The sequence below is a fragment of the Aspergillus aculeatinus genome (genome assembly GCF_003184765.1).
Source record: "Aspergillus aculeatinus CBS 121060 unplaced genomic scaffold BO66scaffold_75, whole genome shotgun sequence".
In the NCBI taxonomy this organism is placed as follows: Eukaryota; Fungi; Ascomycota; class Eurotiomycetes; order Eurotiales; family Aspergillaceae; genus Aspergillus; species Aspergillus aculeatinus.
The window spans coordinates 47,063-68,929 of NW_020291544.1; the positions used below are offsets into that span (position 1 = coordinate 47,063).

The 21,867-nt window shown below is 51.1% G+C and overlaps 8 protein-coding genes and 2 non-coding genes across 10 annotated transcripts; 4 read left to right on the forward strand and 6 right to left on the reverse strand.

Moving 5' to 3' along the window:
- Nucleotides 1-205: 205 nt before the first annotated feature.
- Nucleotides 206-1,273, forward strand: BO66DRAFT_475606 (F-box protein). Its single transcript, XM_025653256.1, has 2 exons — nucleotides 206-765; nucleotides 860-1,273. Exons 1-2 carry the CDS (start codon nucleotides 289-291, stop codon nucleotides 1,208-1,210), a joined length of 828 nt encoding a protein of 275 aa, XP_025498511.1. The 5' UTR covers nucleotides 206-288; the 3' UTR covers nucleotides 1,211-1,273.
- A 211-nt stretch (nucleotides 1,274-1,484) lies between these two features.
- Nucleotides 1,485-5,190, reverse strand: BO66DRAFT_463658 (glycoside hydrolase family 71 protein; the record flags this gene model as incomplete). The annotated part of the gene is made up of 17 exons (XM_025652422.1): nucleotides 5,097-5,190; nucleotides 4,974-5,032; nucleotides 4,749-4,917; nucleotides 4,613-4,694; nucleotides 4,512-4,550; nucleotides 4,365-4,452; nucleotides 4,164-4,315; nucleotides 4,083-4,111; nucleotides 3,924-4,028; nucleotides 3,049-3,870; nucleotides 2,854-2,997; nucleotides 2,618-2,792; nucleotides 2,438-2,555; nucleotides 2,334-2,386; nucleotides 2,038-2,266; nucleotides 1,710-1,970; nucleotides 1,485-1,644 (listed from the first exon to the last, which is right to left on the reverse strand). The coding sequence occupies exons 1-17, from the start codon at nucleotides 5,184-5,186 to the stop codon at nucleotides 1,485-1,487; spliced, it is 2,775 nt and encodes a 924-aa protein (XP_025498512.1). The 5' UTR covers nucleotides 5,187-5,190.
- An 874-nt stretch (nucleotides 5,191-6,064) lies between these two features.
- Nucleotides 6,065-6,156, forward strand: BO66DRAFT_t307. Its single transcript has one exon. It is a non-coding gene; the product is annotated as a tRNA-Leu (tRNA).
- BO66DRAFT_424014 (DUF4419 domain-containing protein) lies at nucleotides 6,084-7,679 on the reverse strand (the record flags this gene model as incomplete). The annotated part of the gene is made up of 2 exons (XM_025650144.1): nucleotides 6,580-7,679; nucleotides 6,084-6,199 (listed from the first exon to the last, which is right to left on the reverse strand). Exons 1-2 carry the CDS (start codon nucleotides 7,604-7,606, stop codon nucleotides 6,084-6,086), a joined length of 1,143 nt encoding a protein of 380 aa, XP_025498513.1. The 5' UTR covers nucleotides 7,607-7,679.
- An 854-nt stretch (nucleotides 7,680-8,533) lies between these two features.
- BO66DRAFT_432529 (proline racemase family protein) lies at nucleotides 8,534-9,675 on the reverse strand (the record flags this gene model as incomplete). The annotated part of the gene is made up of 1 exon (XM_025650649.1): nucleotides 8,534-9,675. Exon 1 carries the CDS (start codon nucleotides 9,599-9,601, stop codon nucleotides 8,534-8,536), a length of 1,068 nt encoding a protein of 355 aa, XP_025498514.1. The 5' UTR covers nucleotides 9,602-9,675.
- Nucleotides 9,676-10,165: 490 nt separating this feature from the next.
- BO66DRAFT_385025 (pepsin-like aspartic protease) lies at nucleotides 10,166-12,142 on the reverse strand. Its single transcript, XM_025646118.1, has 3 exons — nucleotides 11,646-12,142; nucleotides 11,296-11,593; nucleotides 10,166-11,217 (listed from the first exon to the last, which is right to left on the reverse strand). The coding sequence occupies exons 1-3, from the start codon at nucleotides 11,814-11,816 to the stop codon at nucleotides 10,265-10,267; spliced, it is 1,422 nt and encodes a 473-aa protein (XP_025498515.1). The 5' UTR covers nucleotides 11,817-12,142; the 3' UTR covers nucleotides 10,166-10,264.
- A 2,336-nt stretch (nucleotides 12,143-14,478) lies between these two features.
- Nucleotides 14,479-15,867, forward strand: BO66DRAFT_443747 (uncharacterized protein; the record flags this gene model as incomplete). Its single annotated transcript, XM_025651531.1, has 5 exons — nucleotides 14,479-14,627; nucleotides 14,820-14,975; nucleotides 15,027-15,047; nucleotides 15,098-15,473; nucleotides 15,520-15,867. The coding sequence occupies 5 exons, from the start codon at nucleotides 14,479-14,481 to the stop codon at nucleotides 15,865-15,867; spliced, it is 1,050 nt and encodes a 349-aa protein (XP_025498516.1).
- A 766-nt stretch (nucleotides 15,868-16,633) lies between these two features.
- Nucleotides 16,634-16,743, reverse strand: BO66DRAFT_t309. Its single transcript has one exon. It is a non-coding gene; the product is annotated as a tRNA-Leu (tRNA).
- A 2,161-nt stretch (nucleotides 16,744-18,904) lies between these two features.
- Nucleotides 18,905-19,345, forward strand: BO66DRAFT_415700 (3CxxC-type zinc finger protein; the record flags this gene model as incomplete). The annotated part of the gene is made up of 1 exon (XM_025649552.1): nucleotides 18,905-19,345. One exon carries the CDS (start codon nucleotides 18,905-18,907, stop codon nucleotides 19,343-19,345), a length of 441 nt encoding a protein of 146 aa, XP_025498517.1.
- A 388-nt stretch (nucleotides 19,346-19,733) lies between these two features.
- BO66DRAFT_406160 (uncharacterized protein) lies at nucleotides 19,734-20,474 on the reverse strand (the record flags this gene model as incomplete). The annotated part of the gene is made up of 1 exon (XM_025649005.1): nucleotides 19,734-20,474. One exon carries the CDS (start codon nucleotides 20,472-20,474, stop codon nucleotides 19,734-19,736), a length of 741 nt encoding a protein of 246 aa, XP_025498518.1.
- Between the last annotated feature and the right edge of the window lie 1,393 nt (nucleotides 20,475-21,867).

The window sequence follows — 21,867 nt, forward strand, 5'->3', positions numbered from 1 at the left end:
TTTGGCATATCGTACATGCAAACAAAATACTGACAGAATACCTAAGCACTTCTTCTAAAGGACAGAACTGGGTAGCAGAGGGAGGAGGGAGGATACACAAGGCGGTGAAAATCTCGACAGAAAAAGATCGACGCGTTTAGGTTTGTTTTGATCCCCGCGTTTCCAAGTTTCCTTCCCGCAGCGACCCCACACTTCAAGGTTCTTCCTCCATACCGTACCTGCAAAGAATCTTATATAGTACTGTACAGTACCGTACCACGTGAAGATCAGCCCCGGCAATCTAGACCGATGGCTGTCCCAATGGAGCATGTGCTCGCCCTGCCCGAGCTTCTAGAGCACATCCTCTTCTCCCTTGATGAACGAACCCTCTTGACCTCCGCCCAACGCGTGTGCACCCACTGGCGAGGCATGATCCAGCAATCCCCGGTACTGCAGGAGAAGCTATTTTTCAAGCCCGGCCGCCGCACAGCGAGCGATGCTCCGGAGAGTACTACGAGTGATAGCGCACCAGCCCAGCAGCCGACTCTCAATCCACTTCTGATCGCCGCATTCCCCGCGATTTTCCGGACCAATTACCTCCTTCCATGCCAGAGACCCTTCAGGTTCAGCCTCCGCGGCATCGAACTCATCACCAATCCCGCGAAACGAACGGCGTACCTGCGTCCGAACGCGAGCTGGCGCTCCATGTTCCTCCAGCAGCCGCCGGCGTACTCGTTTGGCGTCTTCCAGGAATGTTCCGAGAATCCAGTCACGTGCGAAATAATGGTATGCAACCCTGCCGGAATTCCAAGCGGGGGGGGGGGGGGGGGGGGGGGGGTTCGGGAAACAAAACGAGATGCTGACGGGGAGAGATGTCCAGAAATCGGAGGGGGGGTTGCGCATGGAAACACTGTTTGAACTGCTCTTCTTCCACGAGGATCTTACATTGTGCAACTACCCTAACTGGATTGTATGGTGGGGCCAGTCCGCGAGCGTGGCGTTCGAGAAGGTGCTCGAATCCTCTTCGGCAGAGAGTGTCGATGAGCCCGATTTGCTGGTGTGTGCGATCGTCAACAGCGTGGGGCCAGGCGACCCCATCGAGGAGAATGAGGACCAGGATGTGGTGAATGCGGTTCAGGATAAGTACCGGGAGCTGGGGCTGGAGCCCAAAGCTTTGGAGCCGGAGTGGGTGGTGGAGAAGACTGTGTTCAAGGAGATATGGGGTCCTTGATTGATTGTTTGTTATATGTGAACCTTGAGGGTTTCGAGTGGACGACTCTCTTGGGGGTGGGGGTAGATCCACAGTCAGGGTAGTAGAAAAAAATATAGACTGGTTCTCGCAGGATAAGAATAGTCGATGCGCTAATTAAAGATTGTATCACAAAGTTCATCTTTGCTTCTCCAGGACCAGAGAAACAAGGATACGACCTGTACAAGAAAGGCACAAGCAAACTCAGCAGATTCACCTTCTGCATCACGGCATCTTCCATTCACAGCGACCAATCCTAGTCGATTATCTTCTTGAGCTCCGAGATCGTCCCGACAGGGATATGAACCACCCCAGCAGAACGAATCCCCTGGTCGAAGATGTCATCGAGGGCGCCGATATCGCTTGGGTCAAGGAAGCTGGATGTGTTGCCCATCTGCGTCCACGTATTCACGGCACTATGGCGATCTATTTGTCAGTACAATTTTGATGGGCCTTGAGTAGGCAAACAAGAAATACATACCCCACAACCAAATCTTCAACGGTGACCCCACCCCAGCTGCTTCCATCCAACTCCCCGATCCCCGGAAGTTTTTTGACAGTCGGATCGCGACAGAGCTGACCGCCCTGCGAGTTCGACTGACAGTACCGATCGAGGCTCACAACATCCACGAGATAGTAGATGTTGTCGTTGTAGCACACGTATCCCGACTTGGCTACGCTGCTGGAGATATAAGAGGAGAGTGGGCTGGATTTGTCGCATGTCGACTGTGAATCAACCACCCTAATAAAAGACATGGGTAGTCAGTATCCCCTCTGCATCGGGTTATCGACAAGAGGACTCAACTTACACGGCATTATGAGTGTCCGGCGACAGAGTCCATGTCAGCGGAATCAACAGACCAAACAAGGCTTTCTCCACCATTGCAGTAATGTCCGAGTCGCTGGGTGTGTCGAAGCTGGTTTCCAGCAGCTTGCCGTCGGTCAGCAGGTCGTGCAGAATATCAATGCTGTTAGAGGTCCCGTTGAACAGGCTTTCGTTCATGCTGTCGACGGTGCTGTACCAGAGCTGGACGATCGCTACAGAAAGTGTTAGGTCATAGGTGCATATATAGTGGGCGTGTGCCCGTTGTTAGAGTGTTCTTACTGTCTAGTCTTTTCTCGAGCGTGTTCTCAACTCCGAGTTCCAGGGGCGTGGAGCTAGAACGCCGTCAGTCTTTGAGTCCTCCGGGTTGAATTTCTGCTACTCACTCGGTAGCAATGACATCTTTGATGATAGTGACTCCATTCGCTACCAATGCATTGGTAGTGTCCTTGAGGTTGCTCAGCTGAAGGGGGTTCTCCGAATAGTACGGTATTTTGGTAAGTGCTATAGAGAAGTGGTCAGCTGATTCAAGCCCTCACCCTCAAACAGACAAACGCAAGGTTTACCATAGTTGAAGATAGGACTGGTGAACAGCGCAAATCCGAGGCCAAGGAAGTCCATGACAAGGTTGTCGGTGAGGGTTGAGGAGGGGAATTCGGCAAACGTTGTCGTCAGATCTCCGATTCGATTAGTCACAGAAGCTTGAACTCTTGTGAGTGCAGTGTGTGTGTTCCAGAAAAACTTCATGGCATGGTCAGGCGATGAGATTTCTCATAATAGAAAAGGTCTGTGCACAACGTACATTGTGGATCGACACGTAACCATTGAGGATGAAGTAGCCCGCTGGATGGTTCACATCGTCACATTGGATGAAACTGTCGCAGCCCACGCTGTCTGCCATCTTTGAACAGTCCATGTGCTCAGGGCCGTGGACTAGGTTGCTGATCTGGATACAGGCTTAGCTCAGAACAATCTTTGACAAGAACATAAAACAAACCTCATTGGTGTAGTTCAGTCCTCCTTCGTGCGGGTGACTCAACCAGTATTGATTCAGGTCAGTCCACGCAGACTCGGTGAAGATTGTGTTCCAGCGGGTTGCTGCATCATAGGACGCGTTCTCAACCGTATACCAAGTGCAGTCGACGTTGCGCCAGGCCGAGGGGCCATTTCCATCGAAAACCGTGCTCTTGCAACTGCTACCGCTGCAGGTGGTGTCTTCAGCCTTGGAGATGGCGGTACACTGCTTAGTCTTGCTCCCGTCCTCCAGGGGTATGACCTGATAGTTGGAGTTGTAGATGAGGTTTGGACACCCGGGATCGACGCAGAGCCCTCCGGTGGCGGACATGACCACCTCCCCGGAGGGGTTAATCACTTGGAGGAGCTGGGCTCCGGACACTTTGTTCGCGCTGTTGCCCCAGTTGAGTCCGGCGTGAAGTACGCCCTCATGGTCCACCTCGCCACTGATCTTGTATTTCCAACCCGTACCAGCGTCAGGACTCAGAATGACCGACCACCAGACGTCGTCGACTCCAGCCGTGAACCCGTCGGGCTTTTCGTAGTATTGACCTGCTGACTCATAACCACAGTCCACTGAATCAACAAGAATGGTCTTATACCACATAGCTCCAGTCACCTGTCCAGTCTGTGGTGTCATCTCGGTAGACTTCTTTCCATTCTTGTATGCTTCGACAAACGATGCCACAAGAGGCTGCCAGGCCGTGTGAGGCCAGAATTCTTGATTTGCGTAGAACCACGGCTGAGTGTCGTTGTTCTGCTCGGTCCACAGATTTCCGATGTAGTGGCTTTCGGGCCCGTCATTCTGCACTTGTCAGCTATCACGTCTTGCAAAACTTGGTAGGCAGAGTCTCTTACCCAGGTGATGAACTGAACATAATCAGGCTGCGGGTCCATATTTAGGATGTTATCCATGCGCTTAACAAGGTTTAGGTCACCTTGCCGGTAGACATTTGCACCGTACTGATGTGAAGTTAGCATGAGATTTTCGCCTACGATAGCCCCTGAATCACTCACCGCATTCTTATACTGAAGAGGGCTCAGACCTAGTTCCGTTAGCAGAGTGTCTTCACGCCCAGTACAGCAGTATCAACTTACCCATCATATATGGCTTGCTGCGATTGTGGGCTCCAGCCATAGGCAAGACATCCACACTGACGTCTCCAGCATATAAGCCACCAAAGCCTTTCCTCTCGGGCCAGGAGGTCTCCCAGCTGAAGATACCGTCTACGACATCACCCCAGTAGTCCCTATGACTCTCAGTACACGAATATGACTTTTGGCAGCAGGGGAACTTACCACCAAGCATCAGCAGCCTCATAGTAACCGTCCGTCTCGTCAAAGTCCGGCATGAAGAACATGTCGTTCGCAAGTCCGTTCTTCCATTCTGGATGCAGCCAGATTAGCCCGCCGTAGAAACCCACCATGGGAGGTGGAAAGACCCACCTGTCCAGTTCGTGTTGTGGAATCCACCAGAAGAGAATGCTGCACATCAGCAGCTTTAGTAACGAACGTCTCAAGTTAGAGAATAAACCCCAGGTACTCACTGCTGATCAGAGCCTTCCCGTCAATCTGGTAGTAGGCAGAGCTGCCTTTGTAGCCGTCCCAGACCCATTGGTAGTCAAAAGGCTGCTCGAGTTAGCCCTGTGTCCGGAGAATATACTATGGCGGAGAGTACGATACCCCCTTGCAGGACGTCTTCTTCTTGTAGCAAGCATCGCCGGAAGCATAGACATCCATGCTGACGTAGAGTTTGAACCCGACGGACTCTGCATACGGAAACATGTACGATAGCGTGTCCGACACAAAGTTTTGGGTTGCATCACCAATGTTGAGGGCGAAACCATCGAACCTATACGTGTGTCAGCGAACCGTGATGGGAAGATCGAGCGAATTCAGGAGACTCACCCGAGGGCCTTGGCATCATCGATGTCCTTTTGTGCGTGTTCCTGCGTCACCGTACCAACCTACGATACAAAGTTCCAATCATCAATGGGTTCATTCACCATGACTCAAACTCTCTATACTCACCATGTAATGTGCAAAGACTGCTTTGGCGGCAGCCTTGTGCAATAGCGTTGCCGCTGTGGCGAGAGTTGCGACAACCTTTAGACCAAGCATGTCGACTGACGGGCAAGAAAGAGCTTGGAGAGGAAAGTACCTTTTGGATGCGGATGCAGCGACCACGCAGACTATATACCTTCTCCTCGCATCGATAAATTGTCGCACTTGCGATATTGGAATTCTTCTCTGCAAGCGTGACTAGACTCAGGCCATGCGCTGCAGCCGACGTCGGTGAAACCCGAAAGGATGAAGGAATTTGTTCTGCTCAGGGCTCGAACCGTGCTTTGCGACTGCGATCATGCTATCTAAACTGCTAGCATTTCGCTTGAGGGGGTAGTGGGGCTGCTTTGGTACAATACTGGATAAGCGGCGATGGGCTTGTATATGTCGAAGTTTCTGGCCACTACTCATTTATCTTTCGCAAGGAGGCTTGAGGCTCTGCTCCCTTCTTTTGCTGTGTCAAAAACGTGGTTTTGATTGCACTCCATTTGGAATACTTAAGAATCAAGCCCCTTAATCAACGTGGAGGTTCTCCACCTCCCGAATCCGGCCCACCATACGACTCTCACTACAGCCGTGGGGCATGAAGAAGGGCACTAAAGCCCGGGGATATTGTCCCCAAGGGTCCAATCCTCTTCTCGTGACCTGGAAGTAATTTGGAACAGAGACCCCTTAGCCTGGAAGAGCATTGGGGCTCCGCTGAACCATGATGACTATCGCAGATACAGCCGCCCGTGTCGATGGTGTATGCCAGAGAATTTACACATATCTAAGCCCCCCTTGAAAGCTCGAGGGTTTAGAACAAAAAGGCAGAGAGAGAGGTTTCTGAAGCACAGTACCACGGTATACACATTGTCAGTTCTGCGAAAAGAACGTACGAGCTCAGGCAGATCTTTATTAATAGTTGGATCAAGCGATTTAAGTTCAATTTGAGTGGCAAGATGGCCGAGTGGTTTAAGGCGTCAGATTTAAGTAATTGACCTCTGATCTTCGAAAGAAGGCGCGGGTTCGAACCCCGTTCTTGCCAACACCCAAGTAACATTTTCCTTTTTGGCACACCAGTCCACTACCTAGGCAATTAACTCACCAGCCATCCTTTTTGCCTTAATTTGTCCTACACTTGTTACCCACCTTCAAGCACATAAAGATGAATCGTAGCCTGCATAGGTCGAAGGCCGTCGCCAAGGCAAGCCGGGCCCTGTTGACAAGACTTTTCATGATTAGGGCACTGGCTCGTTCGGCCGTCTGGTGATATGGAAAGTATTGTGAAGGTAGCAAAATCAAGGTCTTGGAAAGGTAAACTAGCTAGGTTGAAAATCGCACAATTTGTCTTGGGAATCCTTCCCCACCCCAGATTTATCTTTCTTGTGATACATCACCCAGCCCGCAACGGGTTGTAGAGAGTCCAAGCCCGTAGTCTCGTCACCAAAGGGCTCCTCCAGTGGCCGACCACTCGATTTGGCATCAATCCCGATCATCCCCGCCACCATCATCGTCTCATACTCCACCCCATTATCATTGACATGCAACGGCACCGAGGAGAAACCCGGGGGGGTAGCCGACGTGTTGATGTAAGGATACCGTACGCCGTCCAGCTCACACTTGATCGTCCCCTCATGCAAGCCCGTGTCGGGGATCAACTGGCCCTGCGCATTCCAGAAGCAAAACGCCGTGATCCAACCCGACAGGAAGTCCTCCCCACTCCCCGGAATGAACCGATGCACGCAACGACCCCAGAACTCCCGCGCCGCGGGGCCCGTGGGATCGTCAAAGCAGGCCACGAACCGGGTCAGCACCGGACGGAGCAGCGCCGCAAACCGCGCCGGCTCATCCCCCAACGCGGGCAGCCGGTCCAGCTTCTCCACCAGCATCTCCCAGTCCCGCCGCTCGCCGAGCATGGTCACGGTGGGGATGCCGCAGAGCAGGAAGGCCGAGAAGCTGAAGTACTTCTGCATGCTCCCCATCAGCAGAATCGCTGCCACGACGCGGTCGTTCTCGGTGGTGGTGCTGAACTCGGGCATGACCCAGGCGCGCAGGTCCGGGTCCACCACGTTATCCTGGATCGCAGTCGACAGGGCGAGCGCAATCGCGCCGAAGTCGACCGTCTCCAGGGTCCCATTAGCGTACACCCTGAGTTCTTTGCGGCCCTCGTGGGCGACGAAGTGTGCGCGGAGCTTCTCGGCATTCGCGTTGATGTAGAAGGAGACTTGGCTGAGGATCGCGAACCAGATGTCTTCGGGACGGACGATGAAGTCGTGGTGGTGGCAGTAGGCGTAGAAGAGGGCATCGACGAAGCCGTTGCTTGCACCGGTGACGTGGCTGCTCTCTAAAGGGTGGGAGAAGCCACTTCGGATGATGCGCTGGCTGTTCTTGTGTTCTTCGTAGCAGGACTGCTCGAAGAGGATGTCGTCGCTCGTTACGCGCTCTCTGTGCCATTGTCGGGTGCTGTGGTCTGCGGTGCGGATTGTGACGGGCATATTGGAGCTTAGCTGATAATTAGACTGTGTAGGATGTATGATCTGATGTGCTGGATGTAGGTTTGGATGTGTGTTGAGGGAGAAATGGATCAAGAGAGATGTTGAGGGGTATAGATAAACACCGCAGTGCTGTGGCTGATTTCGTTTGTGTTCAGCCAGCCACTGAGTGACCCCTAACTTAGTGTCTAACTGGCCATGGGAGCTCACCGCCTCAGCTGCCGCGTGTACAGTGGCTCAGTAGAACTGCGCTCCACTAGCAGGCTGCGGTGTGGATAAGGTGGTTCCATCGGTAGATCTTGCCCAGATTCAAGGTTGCCCGGAATCCATCACATGGGGCAAGCCCCGTCTTGCCATCAGACTCAAGCATACCATCTCTCTTTGTTGTTTGTTGTTCTGCTTCTTTTCCTCTCTTCTTCCCGCTCTCTTCCTATCACATTCTTCTTTTGCACATCCATCTTCAAATTGGGTGATTTATGACGAAGGTGATCACAAGGTATACAATCACTGGCCCTAAGCCACGAGTACATTCGATGAGGTCATGTTCGCTGCTTGTCTATTCTTCCTTCACCCTGTAAGCGCCTTATCTTATAGAATGGAGTAGAAAGTATTAGAATTCGTCCTTGGTCCCTGTGTAACCTACTTACCTCACCCGTTGCACCCAGTCTTGGTGCCCGGATGCTGGATCTGTGATCTCTCAAATCATGTGATGAGGTTCTCAATGGTACCAATATAGAACAGTAGAAGTAAAAAGTGCAAGTATAATTTGGGGTTCAAAGCTCGGTTTATGTAAGATTTCAAGATCTCAAGCTGAAGGGCTAGCATTGATATTCACACGGTATACTCCGTACCCCGCATTGCATTGCGGGGTAATCCTCACTCCGGATAGACTAACCCTTAATGTTTGATCCCACCATTCACTATCAGTCCTCAAGATATTCCAGCATCATCCGCTACATGCCACTGGTCTCCGACTCTGAAGCCCACCGGAAACGGGTCGGTAGGATCCAACCCCACCTGGCGAAACCCGGTGATCCACGCGCTGCCCTTGACGACCGGAAGCACCGCCTCGTACTGGCCCACCCGCGTGGTCCCCTCAATCCAGCACTCAAAGCTACTGCCGATGATGCTGCGGTGCTGGAACTTCCCCCCAACTTGCAGCTGACTCCGCGCATGCATCACCGCCATGCGCGCTGAGCTCCCCGTTCCACAGGGACACCGGTCAAATCGACCCGGCGACACCACGACCGTATTCACAGCCGTCAAATCACCCGTCGAAGCAGACCCAGTCAAGGGCTCAGTGAACTCCAGAATACTGACCCCTCGAATCTGCGGGTTGTCCGGGTGCACGGGCACGAAGTCACTCTGCTGCACAGCCTGCTTAATGCGCTCCCCAATCTCAATCAACTTCGGCCCATTGCGGTTCTCAATCTTCAACCCCCCGGCAATCTTCGTCGCATCGACAATGGCATAGATCATCCCACCCCAGGCAATATCCACAGACACCGTCCCCAGCCCCGGGACCTGGACGGGGAGATCCAGCGCAAAGACAAAGGCAGGCACGTTATGGAACGCGACGGCGGTGCATTTCCCATTCGCGCAGTCGGCGGTGACCGCGACGGGGCCAGCCGCGGTATCCAGCAGAAGTTCGGTGACGGGCTCGTGCATCGCCACCATGCCCGTGTCCAGCAGCACGGTGGTGGTGCAGATGATGTTGCCGCCGGACATGGGCGGGTACTCCTCGCTCTCCATGATGAGGAACCCCGCGTCGGCCTCGGGGTTGCACGGCGGCAGGACGAGGTTCATGCACATGGCCGGCCGGCCGCGGGGCTCGTTCAGCAGCAGCTGGCGGATGTGGTCCTCGCGGTCGCGGAAATGCGCCAGCTTCTCGTACATGCTGCTGCAGCCGGGCGGGTCCAGCACGCCGCCCACGATCACGTCGCCGACCTCCCCGGCGCAGTGGCAGTCCACGATGCTGATGGTGCGCTTGAAATGCATGGCTGTGAAGATAGATTGTGCTCGGATGTTGACATGGTCTGTTCAGCGCGACAATGGGCGATTTTATAGGATGGTTGTCGTTATCGCGGGCGGCGAGAGGGCGGCGGCTGCACTAACCTGCTTTTTCGGACCTGCAGTGCGGGGGAGGGCTAGGCTTATCTACAGATAGCGTACACTAAACTAAAGGTACACTGTAGTACATTCTTCTCCAAAGGCTCTAGTGGCCTCGGGCTTCTCCTTTGTCTTCGTGGAGCTGTCCGGGGGCGAAGTGCAAACTTGTGGATTGGTTGATATGTGTAGGTATTTCCCCGCCGCTCATCTTGCCTTTCAATTCGACCGTGAGGGATGCTTCTGAATTCTGGAAGCCTGCTGCTGATAAGGGACACACATCCATCAGAATCAAAGGTGTATAACCATGCAGTAAATACAAAAACTCGCAGATTGTGTTCTGAGACGGATGTTTGGTTTGCGTATTATGGCATACATTGCAGCTTGGACAATAGACAAGGAAAACCAAGACATCGAAGAGATCTGCGGTGGTAGGCCTTTGCGATCATATTTGAAGTCGGTTTTGCATATATACAAGTTGATACGGCTCATCATCATTAATACATATGGACAATATATACAATAGTGCTCCCAATTTCACGGACAACCGAGCATCTACAATGCCAAGAGCAGGGCCACGAAGGACACACCCACCACAAGAGATGCGAAGTCAGTGCGCAATGCAGGGGCCCGGTTCTCCTTCTTATCGTCGGAGTCACTGTCACTGTCACTCCCACTACCCTTGCCACTGCTCCCACTGCCGCTACCGCTCTTCCCCGTCGCGGTCGCGGTCGCGGCGCTCGCAGTCTGCGTGTTCGACGTCCCCGTCACCTGGGGCACGGCAGTGGCTCCCGTCCCGATCTCCAGGACATGGTCGGGCCCGGGGTTGGTGTTGGTCTTGGCGAGGTGAATCTCGTTGTTAGCGAGGTCGTAGACGACGTAAGCGCTGCGCAGGAAGGTGTCGCCCAGCAGATAGATGCCGCCGCTGGCGGTCTCGCTTTCCGGGGCGATGCCGAAGGCACAGTACCCGAAGCTGGCTTCCAGGAGCATGTCGCTCAGGGGGATGGAGAGGTTGAAGCCGGAGAAGGCGAAGACGATCTCGTAGTCGCTCTTCTTGGCGGTGTCACACTTCAGGACGGCCAAGCCCTGGCTCTCGTAGTACTCGCCGCCCACGGCGTCGATGATGTCCAGGGCGGTGCCCGTGGGGAGGTAGGTCAGCGAGGTGCCGCTGTCCAGGACGCTGACAGCGGGGAAGGCGGTGTTGTTGACGCTGATCGATTTCCCGGCTTTGGTGACGTGCACGCCGCTCAGGTTGACGGCCAGCTCCGAGTACTCGCCTTGTTCGGCCTGGATGGGCAAGGTGTGCAGGCTGCCGACGTACTTGGCCGTGTTGATCCCGCCGAACAGGATCGTGCCCTCGCCCGCGTTGATGTCGTCCAGCCACAGGCTGTACGCCGCGGATTTGATGTAGCCCTGGTTCACCAGGGCCTCCGGCAGATTCGCGTACCCCTCGTCGTTGCGGAGGTCGGCGTACTCGTTGCTGGCGTATCCGATGCCACATACGCCCTCTGTGGGTTTCGTGGTCAGTTAAGGGGGGAAACAATAAAGAGGAGGAGGAGTCGGTCGGTCGCAGAGGGGCTACTCACGTTGGGTACTGCTCTCTTCAGCCAGACCGAACTGGAAGTCGGTTAGGGTTACATTCCCGAAGGCGACGGTGTCGGTCACGTAGTCTCCGATGGCCCCGCTTCCGTCCACATACATGATGGCGAACTCGTCGTTGACAACCTTGAATGTGGAGGAGGAGGATGAATCGAAGACGCCATATGGGTTGTCGGAACTCGAGTTCCCTGCGTTGACCCAGAGGTCGCTGCTGCCGGTGTCCAGAATCACTTCCACCGCCTGTGAGGGGGTGCCGAGGTTCAAAGTGATCGCATAGTACGTTTCCTGGAGCGATTGTTAGAAGATCAACATTACACCTGCCAGCATGGGAGCTTACTTCGTTGTCGATATCTGTCTCCGGCGCTGATCGTTTGTGGCGAGCATGGCTCAAGCCCTGTCGCCGATGGATATCATATTGAACTGTAGCGGGCTGAGCGCGCTCGTGCAGAGTGAGAGCACCAGTTGACTGCGCTAGACAGGCCAACGAAAGGAGAAGACTGTTCCTCATGATCGACTGCTGGGTTGACTGGCAGGGTAGGTGATGGTGTCGATCGAGCTGGAGGGTGTAGAGGCACAGTACAGAGGATGCAGGGGGGTTTTGAAGGTTGCGCCTGCGCCTGGTTGATCGCTTAGACTTCCACCAACGGTCCCTGAACTGGCACGCTTGAGTCTTGGAGCCCCCGCTAAGTATACCTAGTACCAAAACTAAGCCACAAGAGTGATAAAAGGCCTTGGCTATGGGGCTATGTAACCTTGCACTTGAACCCTTCGACCCTTTCTCGACGATTTGACTTTGCAGAGTGGGACGATAAGGCGGAGGCTCTCGCTTGGCAGCCCACCAGAAGTTGGTGTTTAGACTTGAGAAACGCTGCAGACTCTAAGCCCTTTATGGAGGCCGCAAGCAGCGGCTAACATTAGCGAAGCCTAGTTAGCACGGTTGTTACCAGTTGTTACCTGTTATTACCTAGTTTAGTCTACTTAGTAAGTGGTTATGCGAGATGAGGTCAAGCATTTAGCGCCCTTTTGACTCATTGCTGCCTGCCAAGTGGGGATCCACTGGATGTCTTCCCCCTTTTTCTTTTCCCATGCAGTGCCCAGAAACTTGAAAGTCCAAGAGTGGATGTGTTAAACGAGGCTGGACAACACAGCCGTGACGCGAGACGAGAGGAACGTCACAGTCGAAAAGTCAACCGGGCCGGCTGCTGCCTTCTGTGGTGTGGAGACCTTTTCCCTGCGCCCGCCACCCAGGCCCCCCGGCAGATAACTATGATCAACGTCGGGATCGAGAGAAACAAGAAAAAAACATCACGGCTGTGGCTTTTTCCTTTTCCCTGGTCGCCACCTGCTCGGAGTCCCGGAAAGCTAGCATCGATAGTCCGGAGCTTCTATACCCGAATCGGGTAGAAAACTCTGACGGCATAGTGGGGTGTAAGCATCGATGGGCCAATGGCATCGGGCACAATCCGGCCGATAAAGTGGATTAATTAAGGGGAAATTGCAAAGTTGGCTTGGGCATGTGATTTTATCCCCGAAATCCTTCCCCAAGTGGGAAAGGAACGGGGGTCGTGGTTGATCGGTTTCGATGCAGGGACCTTCACGATCGACGCACATTGTGACAGCCAAGCAAGTCTGTCGGCGATATCCGCGGAGGCACTTCGGACCCCGATCCCTTTTTGCCTTAGGACGAACTAGAGTTCTTGGTGTTCACTGTTCACCGAAGCGGTGACTATTGCGCGACCAACATAGAAAGATAAAGATATATCGACTGTCAAATCTAGTAATCTTGCTAGGCCGATAATCTCCCGCCGTTTGACGTGCATGCCGGTGATTTTGTCAGCGTATGTTACTGCATGCGGCCGGTGATATTTGTGAAAACAGTTTCCATAAGCTCTTCTTAAAGGGTCATATAAGACATTACCTACCAAGATCCCGGAGATGGCCAAGCCCCAGTGTATCCTCACTGGTTCCAAGAACTGGCGCCTTGAATACTCGTATCAGAGCTCAACCCCGTACTTTGCTTGGGATATCTTCATCAAACGGGCTCTAGCCGATCGAAGTGACGACAAAGATGTTGGGAGCAAGACCGGGAAAAGATAAAGTCACTATCGGCTTGGTATTGGAGTCTTTATCGGGTGTGATCCTTGAGTCCTTTCCTCACCACGACGATATCAGAGACTGATGGAGTTTACTCAAGAAGTAATGCAGTGGCTCTAACCAGATTTAGTCGTAACAACAAGAGATTAACTACCGCTCAGGCGCTATGGGTCCAAGAAGGTGACAAACCCCAAGCGAGAGTTGTTCCGTCACGGAAGAGAGATGCACAATCAGAAGCACGATGAGACTGGAGTTTATTTCCGCTTTGGGAATACACTTTGGCTTCACATATGACGGATTAGGAAGGGCTTGTCAGCATCATGGATGCCTGAGGAAACTGACCACATGATTCGATGCGATTCACCAAGTGAGTTCACACGCAAATCACTCTGTTCCAAGAAGCAAGACTAAGGTTCTTTATTGCTCATCCCTGGACATTATCAGTATCCAAATCGCCTACATGGATGCCAGAAGTGACGATTTATCTTGAACACCATCGTCGTCACTTATGAGTTATCAATATCTGGCCTCTGCTGGAAGCAAGCATAAACTCAATTCCTTCTAATAACGTATAATATATTGTAAAACTCAAGTTCTTTATAGTGCCTTCCAAATAAGTGAGATTCTTCTCCAGTGAATCCTTCTAGTCGTACAAAGGTCCCTACATCAACTTGCCATCTACCTTTCTCCTCTCACCTCTCACTTGAAATTCTTCTTCCTCTCGCCTCACTTGAAAATTCTTCCATCCCTCATCTAACCACTTCCAGCTTTCTTCTCTCCCTCTCACTTCAAACACATTTCCATCCTCATCCACCTACTTGCATCTTTCTTTACCCTCACCTCTCACTTCATAGACATCTTCCTCCGCATCCAGAAGGTTTGCTCGCAGCAAGAAGTACCATCAAGGTCAGCGAAGATGTATAATCCTCAGGGACCATTTTGCAACAACTGCGCTGCGGAAGGCCATACAATCTTTCTTTGTCCGGAACTTCCTTGTCGATTTTGCCACGAAAAAGGACATATCATTCGAGATTGTTCACAATGCCCTGTCTGCCCAAGTTGCGGACTGAGAGGACATGCCCCAAAATGTCCACAACGCAGAGGAATTCAATATTTGCGCGACCAAGATGCTGCTGGGCGGTCTTCAAGGCCGCAAGGAACACCCCAGTCAGGACCACGAAGTCGTCTGTTTCCAGAACGCTTCCCGAGTCGATCGCAGCCAACCGTAGCTGAGGGAAACAGTTCAGGTGCATCGAATACAGTAAGCCCCAGTCCTCTCAGCTCGGACTATAGCCTTTCCAATACACTGTGTTGAGAGATCACTAACTAGTTTCTTTCCCCACTATCAGAACTCGTCTGCCATCTGCCCCGAGATCAAGTGTCCGCCGATCAGGGAAACCTTGGCTCACTTGCTCAGAACCCTTACCGAAGAAGAAAGACCAGAGCTTCGTCATATTCCATACAAGGATTCGATTTCGGCCATAGGAACAATAGATGAATGCGTCGATATCCTGACAAACTCTCTTCACCCGGCAATAATACAGTTCGAGGACAAGATAGTGACTACAGAGATGTAAGAGAAGGCTACCCTTGCGCAATATAAGTTTGTACTAACAAAAGGTAGGCTGCATACAATCCGTGAAAAGTAGGGTTTGATAGAGGAATGGGGGCATGACAATGGCTACTGTACCTTAGCTTTGTCACAGATGACTGCAACGCAGATTATTGGCGCCCTTATGTAGGCCAATCGGAGGACCCGAAGAATCGGGTCCTGCAGCACCTTATGGCCATCATTAAGGGAGATGATAGTACCCTGCACCCTCATATAGTGGCAAAAGGGGGCGGACACCGCGCAATTAAGTTCATCAATATATGGACTCTGGTTTGGCCGGATCATATCAGCTGTCATATTCCCATGGTCTTTGCGAACATTTTGGAGATGTTCTTATGCAGATGCTTCCAGGCTCTGGCGCCAGGAATTCTGGAAGAGTACTTCGGTAAGGCCGAATACTCAGCAACTGGCTTACATGTTGTCCCACCTCTGCTGCAAGGGATCTCACTTGCCCCTAATGTAAGACACGGGTACTCACTGCAACTAGAGGGCTCACCAGACCCAGAAATCAGGGCATGGGCGACCTATCGGTCAAAGCGACGAACAACAAGTCATCTATCCGACATTGCCAACAAATTCTTTGGGTGCCATATTCAGGATAAACAGCTTGGTCGACTGGCTAGACGGTGCCACAATCGATGATCTGAAAGCCCGACGCAGACGACACATCTACATCAACCCAAAGAATAAGAAGGTTGACGACGATTTGAAATTCTTCCTAGACGGTGGTTATATCCTGGATGACGGTTCACGTTCCAAGATCGTCCCACCTACTACAGTAAAACGTTCAAGAGCGTCGTCCAGCGATGGGTCTCAGCCCGAGCAGCCCCGTGGTAAGAAAGGCTCAGAATAGGCTGACTGCTATGCCTCCGCCTAGCAAAAGAAAGCACTGCGTCTGAGTTTCAATACTACTTATGTTCTCTATTACTGCTAGTGTAGAGAGTTGCTGCTAGTTTGTGAATGCAATGTTCCGCTTAAAGTGCCTTGACCGTATGACTTGCGAATTCTTGATTAGGGATATAAGCATTTTTGTAGCACCTTTGTAAGCATCGCTCCAAGCACATTTCCAAGTACAATTCCAAACAAGCAGGGCAGTAAGGCCTCAAGCAAGTCGATTTATTCTGCCGGCAGAATTTGAAGCAATATGCTGAAGAGGGTAAGAATTGTGTATAGAGGATGTCGGCTGGTATCCGCAGTGAACTATTACTCGATTAGGCCTGAGCATGGGAAATGTAGTATTGAGACCAGCAGTCTTATCTATCTATACAACCGGCGATTGTACATGTAGTATAATTACTTGTATCTTAACTAATATCTCTTTACACCAGGATTATTAGATCTTTTGGGCCGAAGGTATTGTCATTAGGATTATATTAGAAAGTCTCTTCTTACTTCTTTTTGTTAAGATTTTTGGAGTCTATGGAGTATACAGAGAAGAGAAGCCCGGGTCCGGAGAAAAGCCGGAAAGGCCCTACCGCCTGCTCAATGGGGTTTACCACCGGCTTCATTGGAATTACTGCCGGTGTCAATCAGCATTGAATTGAACTGTCTTGGTGCAAAGCAGGCGGGGATGGTATACTGCCGGCAGAAAAAGAGAAGGCGGTGAGCCCTAAAAACAATGGTAAGACAGGGGTTCGAACCCTGGAGACTCTCGTCATTGGGGAACTTCAAGGTGATGTGATAAATATCACTCTTAAATCCAACGCCTTAACCACTCGGCCACCTTACCATCTTGATTGATCTTGATCTTATCTGATAACCTCATCTTATTTAGATCAAAATGCCATTTTTAGCCTATTGTTACAGCCCATTGTTTACTTATACCTCAATACTCTGGCCAGTCTGCTTTAGCTGTATCCTACTTGCTTATCAAACCTGATTATATCTGCCTGGGTGGTTATTGGACCCACCTGTCCTGCCATTTTCAGCCTTATCAATCCTGAATAGCCCCTATTGTTCTCTCAATATCTTATCCCTTGAGATAATCTCACTTTGTTCCATTACCATTGTTATTTCTTGATATGATCTTGTTGGAGTTTTGGTTCTTTCAGATAAGGTTCAATTAACTTTCACTTTTCCATACAAATTGCGTGTGAAAGTGAAGTGAAAGTAAAGTCAAAGTAAACAATCATAAAATCAGAAGAATCAAAGATTAGATGAATAAGGAAATAAACAGAATGGCAAATTCAATGCATGATTATCTGATTCAATTAAACTGAACTGAACTGATTCCAAAGAAACAATAGGAAATATCAGGCTATTTAAGCCAAATCCTTTGTTTACTAATTTCCTGAATAGGAAACTATAAATATTCAATAAACAGGGGTAAGAATGCAGAGGTGGAATAAATAGAGCAAGGGTGGAATGAATAGAGCAGGCTGGAACAATAGTCCTTATTCAGATAACTGAATCAAGGAGGCTAGGTCTTAGGGTTTCTATACCCAGGTGACCTTCCAGTCTGACAGATCTTAATATTATAAACATAACATTATTCTCTTTTCAGTTGAAATTCCCTATTTAGGAAATATCTATCTGATTAATGGTTGTGTTTGAACCATAAATGCAGCCTAAATCTCCTATTGTTCCTGGAAAATCAGGTCTATCAACTCCAGTGATGCATTTCATACAAGAAGGCCTGACTTGCGGGTTCCTCCCTTGACCAAGTTGTTGCAACGCGCCTTTAACAGGCCTAGAAGGGCCTGTACTTGCAATTGTCTAAGTATCTTGGTAAACATCTTTTTAAGCACCCTTTACGCATATTTCTAAGCATTAGTATAAGTATTCGCTTTAACACTATTTCTATATAAACATAGGTGTATCGATCTAGACCTACAGTCTAAGTCTGCAGCTGGGGAGCCTTACATTATCTCCAGATCCCCTCCGCAAGCCGACGAAGCGCAAGTCATATATAGAGGTTATGTATAGAAATTAAACTTAAACCAACTTAGCAGCTATATCTGACTTGAACTGATGTAAGTCTACTTGACCAAACTCAACCACCAAGCAGAGGACAAATATGTAGTATATTTGATGAGAGCATTGCACCGCTTGGCCAAAAGATTTGTCAAGACATCAATCTAGCCGATGGTTCTCTCCAAGGGATCCCATAAACCTGTCAAATACATATAATTATCTCTGAATCTGGGCAATAAGAAGATATAAAAGAGCTGTTGGTACAGCAAATTAGCGGTCAGAATCCTTGATCAGGCCCACGTAGGGTTGCAAAGCTAGCGCTTTGCAAAAAGCCTGAGCTCGCCCCCGAATTTGGGGTCCATCCGCGTGTAAGCCGCGGATTCGTGTCTTTTTTTCCCTTCGCCCTTATTTGGTCGGCCTTGGAATCACTGGTGGATCCTCCATTTATCTGATTGGGAAGCCGATCAAGGTTACGCGAGAAGGATTCAGTGGTGCCAACCGCAGGTGGCTGGCATCTGTAATTTCGGAACAATTACCATCCAGGTTGCCAGAACTAAGAGCAAAGATAGGTGACATCCCGATGGATATTCACAGCAAACCAACCTCATGAAACCGCAGATATTGTCATCGGTGGTCAGGGTCTGCCAGGCCTCGAGACCAGGCCCAGGAGACACCGAGCGAGGCGACCGCCATATTGATTGCTAGGCAATGGTAGACCCAAGCATGACATGATCTGGTACAACCAAGGGAGGCTAAAGAGAGGCTCGATTTTTGTAGGTCTGGAACTTACGCCATTGTGATGGCGACCCAGACCCAGTTGGCGTCATATGAGGGGCACCTTGACACTCAACAGGAGCAACTATGACAACACCCGACATGGCATGCATTGCTTGTCAATTCTGCTCTCGTGCTCTATTACCATCAAAGAGATGAAACCCATTCATCATGCCAGCCAGAAAGCACAAATCGACACAGCGATGGTCAATGTATCCGTCCCTCACTCCGAAGTGACGGCCCTCTTGGAGGAATCCGACCTAGATTTTCGCTTCCACTCAAAGGACGATGACTTCGCGCTCAAAACCTATGACACCAATATCATGGGCAGATTCAGTTGTCCCAACGATGAATGCGGTTCGACTGGGTGGTCCAGCAAGAAGATCGCGATCACCATTCGGATGTATACTGGTGACAAATACAATGCACGAGTATACCACCAGCGCTGCCAGGAATGCAAGCGGCTCAGCCAGCCGATTCTGGATGACTCGTACGCGGAGCGGGTCGCGTATCGCTTGAAGAAATGGAGTGGAGTCGAGATGGAGGCCCCGGTGTATGGTGGTGAGAGTAACGGTCCCCACATCAGGTCACTGTGTGAGGGCTGCAAAGCCGGACATTGCTCTGAGGGAAAGTGGTATTGTTGAAAGAGGGAAGGGTTTTTGGGTTTGAATGTTCTTTGGGTTTCTGTTACATGCTCACTTGTGTCTATTCCTATTTCAGTCAAGAGAAATTGGTATCTCTATTGTGTACATGTCAGAGATATAGGGAGTATTGAGCTTGAGATCTACTGTATTGCTAGTTCTTCACACTTATCTCTCAGGAGACATTAGACACTATTGAGCTTTCATGCCTCCAGTGGCCGACAGGGGCGACAGGACGGTTGGAACTGGGCATTCAGTAAGCATACACTGTCGCGCGTCCAACCGCTTACAGTACTATTTTACTCATGTGAATGGTATCGCGACCTGCATCAGAAGAAACCGAAAATACTTGGAAGAATCCTCAATTGGCTTTACCTAACAGACAACTCAATCACGATTCGGGCCAAAACTCCGCCCGAACCTGCATCGCCACCGGCTTCAGTTCATCCTCATCGTCTATCGTCATGATGGCGCTATACATCATCTCGTAAGCAGAGTGCATCAGGGTGGCATCGAAGCCCTCCTCCGTGAATTCTTCCACGAGGAGGGGCTCGATACACTCCGCCCCAAACTGCCGGATGAGCGTCCGCCCCCAGGCTGTAGTCAGATACCGCGCGAGCATCGACTGGAGGTAATGGACGGGGGCGAGCATGCGCACGGGGTACCGCTCGTGCCGGAAGGCTCCCGAAAGCCGTTCATCGGTGGCCAGGATCAGATCGCGCTGCGCCAGGTGGTCGAAGATGACACGGTAGCCGATCTCGCGATTGCCGGGGAGCGCCCAGCGCATGGGGTACAAGCGCACGTCGAAGTGGGCCCGCTCCCCGTTGATATTGGTAGTGTCGACGTGGAAGACCTTCTCTTGGTGCGACTCCGCGGGGATCCGATAGTAGCTGCAGCGAGCATTGTCCGTCACGGGCACAAAGTCCGCGGTGAGTAGGTTGTTGACTGCCCGGGTCATGTCAGCTTCTTGCACAACGAAGTCAATGTTGTTGCAGGAGAACTTCGCACCGTAGACAACAAAGGCCAGTTGACCCCAGAGAATATGATGAATGCTGGCGCGGTCGAGCACGGAGGATACGTGGCCGGCGATGGCCTCGGCCACTGGGCGGTCGGGGTCAATTGCGTTCGACATCTTATGGTGGATTTACGTGTGTTGATAGTTCCTAGCTGGTTAGACAGAATTCTCAGGCTCAAATGGTGAGTGAGTGTGAAGATAGTCATGCAATTCGGCATCAAAGGTCTTTTATACCTATTGAGAAAGAAGAAACGAACGGAGTGCTCCTCTCATTAGAGGCCATCGTCAAGAAATCCACCTCTTAAGATTAATAAAAATGAGATACTTACAACCTAGAGAACTATGGTTTTGCTCGTAGCACAGGAGTATTCCTCTGTTTCTTTGTTGCTGTTCTCGTAAGGTTCAATCTACACAGGAAAATCTCAACAGAGACTGGCATGCCATTATTGTATGGTTCCATGAGCTAGCAATCAGACCAGAGCAAAGTTCTAGTGTAGAAACAAAATCTTGTAACTTGTGTTTGGCAATTTGAGCCCCGGTCGAATAATCGAGAGAGAGAGAAAGACGTGATGTTTGGCGGTGGTTCATGTATCCGTTTATGGTGTGGTACCTGACGCGACGACATCCTGCCCTATGCAAAATGTCTCCCTTGCTTAGATTCTATTCTCTCGCTTGAAGATATGTGGAAAAGGTCGGGTCAGACACATACTGGTTGTCCTTGATTGCGTTCGACATCAAAGCCCATCGTTGTAGCGGTAGGTATCAGTACCCATGTAGGACCGCGGTGAAAGCTATCCGAGAAAGATGTCAGACTCTGGAGGGGAACATTCTGGAGAGAGCCTGTACAGTACCTGATAGGGAGATTACAATCAATTGGACTAGCCATCCTGATATTTCGCTCATACGGTGTCGGTGCTTGGGCCCCACTCTCTCAGGAACTTCTTGGTGTTGCCTTTGGCCAGGGACAAGGGCGTGGATCCGGTGTTGGCAGGAAGATGGGGGTCGGCATTCGCAGCGAGTAGCATCTCAACGATTCTCAAGTTAGGAGTGCTTTTGTTGAGTATTGCCAGGAAGAGAGGTGACCGTCCAAGTGCACATTGAGAGTTAACGTCAACACCCTCGGCAGCAAGTAGAAGCTCCACAATCACCCTGCGATCGGCCTTCACGGCTTTCGACAGTGGCGTCTCCTGCGAATTATCCTTACTATTAGGGTCAGCGCCGGCGGCAAGTAGCAACTGAACCACTTTGATGTGGCCACGCTGTGCAGCTACCGCGAGGGGTGCCGTGCCATCAGCCAAGCTTCGACATTCAACATCCACAGCTCCTGTTTTGAGCAAAACATCGACCACTTCATGGTGTCCGTTACAGGACGCTTCCCACAGTGGTGAGTGTCCCGTTGCATGTTCCTTCGGGTCCGGGTCTGCGCCAGCGGCCAGGAGCCGATCGACTACCCCCTTGTGCCCTTCCTCCGCCGCAGCATACAACGGTGTGATGCCGAAAATATCCTGGG